The sequence below is a fragment of the Bison bison genome, unplaced genomic scaffold (assembly GCF_000754665.1).
Source record: "Bison bison bison isolate TAMUID 2011002044 unplaced genomic scaffold, Bison_UMD1.0 scf7180017864331, whole genome shotgun sequence".
NCBI classification, from domain to species: Eukaryota; Metazoa; Chordata; class Mammalia; order Artiodactyla; family Bovidae; genus Bison; species Bison bison.
The window spans coordinates 6,915,104-6,925,787 of NW_011494903.1; the positions used below are offsets into that span (position 1 = coordinate 6,915,104).

At 38.9% G+C, this 10,684-nt stretch overlaps 1 protein-coding gene across 1 annotated transcript in view; it reads right to left on the minus strand.

Moving 5' to 3' along the window:
* The window catches only part of SPEF2 (sperm flagellar 2), a 202,551-nt gene that overhangs the window by 150,521 nt on the left and 41,346 nt on the right, over window positions 1-10,684 (minus strand). The window contains exons 7-8 of the mRNA XM_010853802.1: window positions 8,084-8,272; window positions 3,555-3,742 (exon numbers count right to left, since the gene is read on the minus strand). Coding sequence (XP_010852104.1) covers window positions 3,555-3,742; window positions 8,084-8,272 — 377 coding nt within the window. The remainder of the gene's footprint in view (window positions 1-3,554; window positions 3,743-8,083; window positions 8,273-10,684) is intronic.

The following is a 10,684-nucleotide window of genomic DNA, read 5'->3' on the forward strand; positions in this document are numbered from 1 at the left end:
TATCTCAATAGATGCAGAGAAAGCCTTTGACAAAATTCAACACCCATTTATGATAAAAACTCTCCAGAAAGCAGGAATAGAAGGAACATACCTCAACATAATAAAAGCTATATATGACAAACCCACAGCAAACATTATCCTCAATGGTGAAAAATTGAAAGCATTTCCTCTAAAGTCAGGAACAAGACAAGGGTGCCCACTTTCACCATTACTATTCAACATAGTTTTGGAAGTTTTGGCCACAGCAATCAGAGCAGAAAAAGAAATTAAAGGAATCCAAATTGGAAAAGAAGAAGTAAAACTCTCACTATTTGCAGATGACATGATCCTCTACACAGAAAACCCTAAAGACTCCACCAGAAAATTACTAGAACTAATCAATGACTATAGTAAAGTTGCAGGATATAAAATCAACACACAGAAATCCCTTGCATTCCTATACACTAATAATGAGAAAACAGAAAGAGAAATTAAGGAAACAATTCCATTCACCATTGCAACGGAAAGAATAAAATACTTAGGAATATATCTACCTAAAGAAACTAGAGACCTATATATAGAAAACTATATGCATCTTTTCTATTTCTTATAAGGATACCAGGCATCTTTAATCAGGGCCCCACCTTCCATGGGTATGACCTGATCCTAAATAATCAGTGAAGACTATCTCCAAACAATGTTACACTCTGGGATATGGGGCAGGTAGAACTTTTAATATAGCTTTCTGGGGCAGGGGAACAATTCAACCCATATATAAGCACTTCTATATTGCTTTTTAGACACAAAATTTCAAAGTAAAGGCCCCTTAAAAACTTATGCTATTAATAACTCTGGAAATTTCATTTTATATATTTCGTTTTTACATTCAGTTTGAACTCTCCCTGGTTTTTGGTATGATGCATGGCTTTTCTTTTTATTGAAGTCTGCACATTTTTAGATCATGCTATGACACTCTGGATCATGAATAAGCCTTCTGTTCTAGCTGTTTTTTTCTGACATTGCTTGAGCAAGGGAAGGAGAAGGGGCCATCATGTTACTGACCAGTGTGGACAAAAGTCCCCATGTGGACTTCCTCATCACCTGAGGGAAGGGCATCTTTGTTGCTGATGAAGGAGGTGGCAGTTCTGTCCCCTCACAAGGTCTCTACCACAGTGGGGGTAGCCTTGTGACCACCGGGTGATGGTGAACATCCTGAACCTCCCTTGGCTTCTCTAACATGACCTTCATGGGGAGGGAGCAGTGGTCAGTCATGCCTGGTAGGGGTGGAAGTCCATGCTTCCTACCTGGCCTCTGGGATTGTACCCTGGTGGGGGTGATGGGGTCCCTTATTACAGTCTTGTGAGGGTGGAAGACAGGCTCCCTCCTTGCCTTTGCTGGCCGAGGTGGAAGTGGGGCTACATTTTTCTTGCATGTGATAGTTGGAAAAGACTGGTTATCGTCTGAAAGTTTTTCATCTTTCTAGGCTGCTCCTTAACTGACTAGAGACAGCAGGTTCTTGTTGGGTCTATTTTTTGTCTACACCATTAGTATCTCTGTTTCCAGAATTTTCAGTTCCAATCTGGGATGTGTGAGGCAAAAAGAGAAAGAACTGAGGAAGCTCGTTACAGAGTCCTGAGGTCATCAGCCAGTCCCACTTCTTCCTTCCATCTTCAGAGACTTCTTATGCTTGTTTCATTCACAATGTCCAGGGTTTTTCACTGTACTTAGTGGGAGAAATAGGGAAAGGGGCATCCACTCCATTTTCCCACAGTAGAACAAGATTTCTGTTTATGTTTTAATTTTGAATTATGAGCTTTTATTTAGGGAAACCAAGCTGTACTTCCCCCACTCTGAATTATCTTTTTATGTTTTTATATTTAACTCTAGTATATTCTATTTTTATTCTATTACTCTGTTTTTATCTTATTACTCTATTTTTATCATCATAATGCATTGTATCACCTTTCAATTTTTAGTCTTACTTTTCTTTTCTCAATCTTGTACCATTATAGTTTTATTTTCAAATGTCTTCATCATTATGTTATTGCATTTAGTAGTTTTTATACAGCATTATGTCAGAAACATACTTTTGAACTGTGGTGTTAGAGAAGACTCTTGAGAGTCCCTTGGACTGTGGGGAGATCAAATCAGTCAATCGTAAAGGAAATTGGTTCTGAATATTCATTGGAAGGACCAATGCTGATGCTCAAATACTTTGGCCACATGATGCAAAGAACCGACTCATTGGAAAAGACCCTGATGTTGGGAAAGATTGAAGCCAGGAGGAGAAGCGGACAACAGAGGATGAGATGGTTGGATGGCATCACCGCCTCAATGGACATGAGTTTGAGAAAGTTCCCAGAGTTGGTGATGGACCGGGAAGCCTGGCGTGCTGCAGTCCATGGCGTCACAAAGAGTCAGATAAGGAGCAACTGAACTGAACTGATGTCAGAAACATGGCTGTCAGGGTGAGAGCAGTGGAGAAAGTTCTTGTCAAGTCCAGAGGTGATGGGATTATCTCCCCATCTTCTATTGACCCTGAATATCATGGGGCCTTCATTCTTTTCACTGTGGGTTTTCAAGAAGATCTCAGTCTGGATGACATCAAAAGTGTACAGACTTAAGTGGAGTGCCTTAACCTTTTGCTCTTGCTGAGATCTGCAGTGATATCACTCCCCTTCAGCTTCCAGCAAAGGACATCACAAGAAATTGGTCTCTGAAGCCAGATGCCATATTTGCTTAAAAGCTGTTGCTGAGATCATTCTCCACAGATCCACTACACTACTCATTGTATCTTAGCTGGGGCCACAAGAGAAAACAATTACTCTAAACTGAGAACTAAGAAGAGTGATGTATTCTGTAAAGAGCTAGAAATGGAAATTAGACATCATATGACAAACTGTATTGCTCTTTTTCCTTTTTCCACTTGGAAGCACAGATAAAATTTGCAGCTCAGTTGCATGAACTGGCATATCTACTGACACCTCTATAACTATGTTTCAATGTATTCCTTGTTTTTAACTTTCTACTTTATCTGGCAGTGCTGAATGGCTTGCACGATCTCAGTTCACCAAGCAGGGATTTAATCCAGGCCACGTCAGTGAAAGCCCAGAATCCTAACCACTAGACAACCAGGAAGTCCTATCCTTTTGTTCTGATTTTGGCATACAGTGTATTCTTAATATTTTCTGTACTGTTAAATGTTTCTTTACAATAGGTTGACTCATTTTAGAAAGAATGTGCAATGAAAAGTGATTTTGATTAGTAAAACAAAAAACTTTAATTCCAGTCTTCTAGGAAGATCCTAATATTTTAAATAAATTATTATAGTCATCTTTATAAATTATAGATAATTTAGACACAAGGTTTAAATGTTAAAAGACATAAATACAAATTAAATCAGGCTAGTAAGTGGGTGAAATAAGTCTGTAATCAATGTATTCTGGACCCCACTTCTTAGTCTTTCAAGAATAATCACTGTCTCTCTTTACTCATCAGTTTAGTGCCACAATCTTACTCTTTTCTCATTTTCTTTGGTGTCTCTATTGTATTAACTATAAAAAAAAAACACTTACTTATTTGTCAACAATCGATAGTCTGCCACCTTAGTGGACAAATCAAGTATCTGATCCAAAATTTCTGCACATATCGAGTAATGCTTTTCGTAACGAGCTTGAGCTCTTTCTATGGCGATCTGCTCATGAATTTCCTTATCTCTGAGGGCTTGTTCTTCAAAATCAATCTTGGCTTGTCTGGCTAAAGCCTGAGAAGGAAAAGACATAGATTTTAAAGATTTGATTTTGTATTGGGGTACAGCCAATTAACAAACAATGCTGTGACAGTTTCAGATGAACAGCAAAGGGATTCAGTCATACATATACATGTATCCATTTTCCCCCAAACTCCTCTCCCATAAATCACCATAACTGGACAGAGATTCAGTAAAAATAATGTCATAATTTCCATAGCTAAAAAAAAAAAATCTCTAAATAGAATGAAATCTCCTTTTATATCAGGAAAATGATAAATCATAAGAAAGCACTTTCTCCTTAATACATTAAGTACTGAATATCATGGTAAAGACAATTTATTAGAAATAGTTCACCCTTAGCTTATGTTATCAGCAAAACCTAGTGCAGAGAAAAGTATTCTGCATGGATTAATGATAAATTAGATCTGAAGTATTTAAGAAGTCCTGAGTTCATGGGCTGCAAAGAGAGTTGGGGGTCACAGAGAAACAGGCAAGTTGTGCAGGGCACCAGGCATAGTGGCCCCTTCGTGCCCATCTCAGAAGACAAATTAATCTAACATATCTACTCTGGCTAATGCCCTATGTCTTTTAGCATGAGACTTCTGGAATACTGACTTATACTTAGAAAATATTTTGGAAATTCCCTGATTATACTGGCTTGAGAATATCATACATTTGCCAACAAATGTTAAATGTGTTTAGACAATGAAGCCTTCTGCTGTTACAGCCTTAATAAATTGATAAATTCATAAAGACATGTATTTATATAGAAAGTAAGAAAATATTTAAATGGTTTGGCATCACTCTCTGCTTGGTTTGCATTCTTATTTTGTTTAGGGAACCCTTTCCTTATACCAAGTAAAAGGCCAAACGGCACAACCAAATGTTTTCAAATAGTTATACCAACTCCTTGAGAAATTCAATCATGTGCTGACATGCTCCAGAAACAAGACCTGCCTCCCAGTGTAACCTACCTCCCAAGGTAACCCAATGAGTGTACAGTGGTGGTTAATGTGGGCCTAGAGGAGCTGTGGTTGAATTCAAGCCTCAGTTTGTACAGGAATCAAGTCCTAGCTGCGGGCATGGCATGAGTGCTCAGCTGCTGGATTGTAGCTCCCCAGGCTTCTCTGTCCCTGGGATTTTCCAGGCCAGAATATTGGGGTGGTGTGTCATTTCCTACTCCAAGTGATCTTCTCAACCCAGGAACCAAACCCGCGCCTTCAGTGTCTCCTGCATTGGCAGGCAGATTCTTTACCACTGCACCGCCTGGGAAGCCCCACTAGCTACGGGACCTGGGCCAAACTGAAAGCTCCTACATCTCCATTTCTCTACTGTGAGGCCGGGATGGTATAAAGACTTGGCATGAACAGAAATTAACTGTGAGAGCAAATACCTTAGTCACAAGGGGTGAAATACATGACAATGGGCTGCTGCTGTCCACTGAATCAAAGGGGAGCTTCGTTTGTTTTGCTGTTGCTGCTTTATTTTGTTAGTTTGCTTTATTTTTGCTGGGAAAGGAGTTAGCTTAGGTGACCTCTAAGGTAGATTCTGAACATTTGGCAGTTCAGGAATTACACTAGTACTTGTTATTGTTGCTGTATTGCTTCATAGGCCCTGTTGTCATGGAGAAAGCACCTGGTTTAAGCGTAAGTATGCTTACAGCATGCTTCTCAAAGTGTGAAGGGAAGAGAAATCCAAGAGTCTAGGAGAAGTTAGGTGAGACTTTATGGAGCGAGCCAGTGAAATGGGTTGTGAGGTGGGTTTATTGATACTACAAAGAGCCTGGAAGGCATGTGGAACATTTAGGATGCTATGGAACTCAAACCTCAGGAGCCCAGGAATTCCTTCTGCAGGAACAAAGCAGCTTCCTCTCAGTTCTCCTCCCTCCCTTCCTCTCTCCTCACTCTCTCTTTCCTTCCAGGCCTTTCTTCCTTCTTTTTTAGCCTCAGAGTCTGCTATTTCTACCCCTTTCTCCTCCCCCATGCTAAACCCACCACAATTTCCGGTCCCATCACAGCAAAGTGGGTTGCAGCCCTAAATAAAGAAGGAAAAGGAGAAAGGAAATCTGTGGGAGGCAGTAAATCTCAGTGGTGATGAGCCTAGACTCTGAGAGCCACTGTGCTCTGGCTTCTCCACCAAGCTGTGCAACTTTGAGCTTTCTAAGTTTCATTTTCCTGACGTGTGATATGTAGACACGAGCAGTGTCCACTGCCAATGATGCTGTGAGAATGATAATGCATGAGATGAACACAACTCAGTGCTGGACTCAAAGTGAATACTCACAAGTGGTAAACATTACTGCAATGAATTATTGATAATAATAGCAGGTGGCACTGAAATTTGAAACCAGGAACCATTTTAATTAAAATAGAATTGATGCCCAGTTGCCTTCAAAAAAGAGATCAGCATATTTAACTTAAAAGCAAAACCAACTCCTGATGGTCAGAAACATGAAATTCTCTCTCTCTTTCTTCCTTTCCTCCCCACTCCCTACTTAGGCACCATGCACTCCTACTGCAAGAGGTAATACATTCAAACTGTGAAAACAAGTTATCTCAGAGATAAGGGTGCTGGGCAGGCAGATACCTCAGCTTTGGGAAAAAGTAATCATGTAAGAGAAAGGGATGTGAATTTTTTTTTTCAGGGGATTCAGAGCCTCACAATTCTGACCACCGAGGCTCTGGGAGACCAAGTGTCTCAATCATCTGAAGTGAGTTCAAGTCAGGTAAGGAGAGAACAGGTCATGCTGCTTACCACAGTGAGAGCAGTCCTGCTCCAAGAGACTAGGGCTTTGCTATTCTTAACAGAATTAACTAGGCTTGTGAAAAAAATATATTTAGTAAATAGGCACTTATTTCTCATGTAAGCAAATGCCACAGAATCCATTCAAGTTTACTCTTGTCAAAGAAGAGAAATGAAACAATCCTCCAGATAATTCACCTCTTGAAGACACTTGAGATTATGCAGGTCTAATACAGGGGGTATGGCTCCCTGCCCTCCTCCTAACGTTTCGGCTATATCTGTTCTACAAAGGCAAAAGCACTGGTCAGTTTCCTGACTCTGGGGAATAAAATAAAAATTGCCTAATTTTGACACAAGCTGCAATTCATTTTCATGAAATATCACAGTGGAAATCATGATCAGCATGGTTTATAAAGCAAATTTATATTGATTTATACATAAAGCATTGCCTTCCTATTTTCTGTAAGCTTTTCTCTTCTGCACAGCCTGGTTTTATGAATAGTTTATGACAGTAAAGACAAGCTATCTAAAATGCTTCCCATATAAGTTTTATACTTCTTCAATCAAATCTGGATTAATGGATTGTATAAATTTGAAACAACCTCAATAGGAAAAAGATAAGAGTGATCCATATAAATCCCTTGATAATATAAATCTATTTTGGTTATTAAAACTGTAATACATATAAAAATAAGGAAGATGCTAATATATCAAATAACTAAAAGATTAGATACTTTGACTTTCAGAGCTATAGAGGACCTCAACACAATGATACACGTTGGCCAAGAGCATACCTGGCACCCATATCTTGGCTCTGTAACCATTCTCAACTACATTGAACCAGGGTCCCCAGTAAAAATGGCTTGTTCTAGTTCTGAGGAAAAAAGACTACAATATGGGCCTGGGAAATCTTGTTTTACCAGAAAGCAAGGTATTGCTTATTAAAGACTCATGGTATCTTATAAAAAGGAGGCAGCTTGAAAATGCTCCCATTTCCTGAGAAGAGTATCCATCTAGAATAATGAACACTAATAACATCCCAGTAAACTTAGTGGATTTTAAAGAAAAAGAAAGTCCTTTATGCATCTAAAAAACAATAGTAATGACTCAAGGAGATGAAACTTAGATTATCTGTTTTTTTTTTTTGGACAGCAACACTTAATACCTGAAGAAAATGGAATGAAGTGTTTAAAATAGTCAAAGGTAGAAAATGTGAACTAAGGATTTTATACAGGGCAAAACTGACTCGTATAAAAGGCACATATTGTTATCAATACACAAGCACTCAGGGAATAGTGTTCCCATGAGCAGTTCTTGAAGAATCTACTGGAGACCTTCAGACAACCAAAAAGATCAGAGAGATGTGGACACAAGGACTGGTGGTGAGTGTGAAATATTTGAAGAATCAAGACTGAAGGGAGAGAGCATAGTATGTGGATGTGCACTGTTGGTGTAGCTGTACAAAAGTAAAAACAGGGAGATAATAGAGAGATCATATAAAAAAACTGACTCGTGAAATGATTGGCACCTAAATGGAGACCTGTTTACCTTGACGCGGTAGAAAGGATCAAAAGAAACCTTAGAAGGATTGCTAAGGGAGGTATTGTTTACCGCTTCTCGATCAAGAGCATCCTGGAAGTCTTTAAGCCGTCTTTCCTCATATTGTTTTTCTCTGAAAATTCTGTTTTGCCACAAAACTTCCTTTTCGTGCCGAACATGCATGAGCTGCACAGCGATCCTGCGTTCCTGCTGGGACTGTCGCATCAGCCGGTTGATCAACTGCTCCTCCCGATAAGCCTCCTGGAAACACCATTGCAAGAGCCAGTCATTTGTCAAGGCCATGTCCACTTTTGCTCAGCCCACTGAGCTGAGAAGCTTACACATACATCATGTGTAAAAGGCATAGTATTCACCTGCATCAGTTTTAGCCATTTGATTTCAAGTCAAACATGGCAAAAAATTCAAGCTATAAAAATGAAAATTTCCACCAAGGGTTATATAATTTTGGTATCCAGAAGCATATGGTCTTGCAACTCAGTCATCTTAAATGATGATTACTTCCTTTAAAATCTGATCAAAAATAATTTAGGTAATTGTTTTCAAGGTTTTATAAACAAAGGCTAACTCTCAAATTTTAAGTATGTTTTCAGAAACTTGGAATTGTGCTCTATGCACTCAATATAAATATTAGTGATAAAGACAAATGCAGACATTGTCTGGCTGAGAATGGCAGATCTGATAAGTTCCCGGCAGGGCCATCTCAATTTCTACGTGATAGGATGGGGAGACTGGAGAAGAGTCTAAGAGGAAATGACCTACAGTTTACCTTAGAAAACCCGAGAGTGGTTGTAACCTGAGAGAGAAACTAGATGCACTCGTCCCTTGGCTATTTTAAGAGAAAGAAGGGGAACAAGCATTAACAGTGGAAGAAGCATTAAACTGGCAATCGGAGGCCTTGGTCACTGCAGCTCCACCTCTACCATTGATTGGCTGTGTGGCCTTGGGCAAGTACCTTGGATTTTCAGGGAGTATTTCTTGACAGGTGAAATGAGGGGTTTGGGTAGAAGATGGTCTCCAAGGCATCTTTAAGTTCTCTCAGTCTGTCTAAACAGAGACACCATGTGGAAGGAGGAGGTAATTAAACTTCTCCAGGGAGAAGACTTGGAAGAACATCTACATGTCAGTTGTCTATTTAACACTAGATGGTAAAGAATCTGCCTGTAAAGCAGGAGACCTGGGTTCAATCCCTGGGTTGGGAAGATCCCCTGGAGAAGGGAATGGCAACCTACTCCAGTATTCTTGTCTGGAGAATTCCATGGACAGAGGAGCCTGGTGGGTGCAATCCATGGGATCACAAAGAGTCAGACACAACTGAGCAACTAACTCTTTCACTTTCAATCCAGTTGTTTAGGAATAAAATCTGGCATCACTAACGACAGTGTTTCAGATTAAGGGAGAAATACTATATATTTTTTCAGAATCAAGATACAAACAACAACACTCTATGGAAAGTAGCAAAACGAACTTGGGAACTATATAAAAATGTAGATTAAATAAAAGTTCAATTGAAAATAAACATATTCTCCTCTAGGAGTTTTACAGTTTCTGGTCTTACGTTGAGATCTTTAATCCATTTTGAGTTTATTTTTGTATATGGTGTTAGAAAGTGTTCTAGTTTCATTCTTTTACAAGTGGTTGACCAGATTTCCCAGCACCACTTGTTAAAGAGATTGTCTTTAATCCATTGTATATTCTTGCCTCCTTTGTCAAAGATAAGGTGTCCATATGTGCGTGGATTTATCTCTGGGCTTTCTATTTTGTTCCATTGATCTATATTTCTGTCTTTGTGCCAGTACCATACTGTCTTGATAACTGTGGCTTTGCAGTAGAGCCTGAAGTCAGGTAGGTTGATTCCTCCAGTTCCATTTTTCTTTCTCAAGATCGCTTTGGCTATTCGAGGTTTTTTGTATTTCCATACAAATTGTGAAATTATTTGTTCTAGCTCTGTGAAGAATACTGTTGGTAGCTTGACAGGGATTGCATTGAGTCTATAAATTGCTTTGGGTAGTATACTCATTTTCACTATATTGATTCTTCCAATCCATGAACATGGTATATTTCTCCATCTATTAGTGTCCTCTTTGATTTCTTTCACCAGTGTTTTATAGTTTTCTATATATAGGTCTTTAGTTTCTTTAGGTAGATATATTCCTAAGTATTTTATTCTTTTCGTTGCAATGGTGAATGGAATTGTTTCCTTAATTTCTCTTTCTGTTTTCTCATTATTAGTGTATAGGAATGCAAGGGATTTCTGTGTGTTGATTTTATATCCTGCAACTTTACTATAATCATTGATTAGTTCTAGTAATTTTCTGGTGGTAGGCAAAACACTCTCTGACATACATCACAGCAGGATCCTCTATGACCCACCTCCCAGAATATCAGAAATAAAAACAAAAATAAACAAATGGGACCTAATTAAACTTAAAAGCTTCTGCACATCAAAGGAAACTATTAGCAAGGTGAAAAGACAGCCTTCAGAATGGGAGAAAATAATAGCAAATGAAGCAACCGACAAAAAACTAATCTCAAAAATATACAAGCAACTCCTACAGCTCAACTCCAGAAAAATAAATGACCCAATCAAAAAATGGGCCAAAGATCTAAATAGACATTTCTCCAAAGAAGACATACAGATGGCTAACAAACACA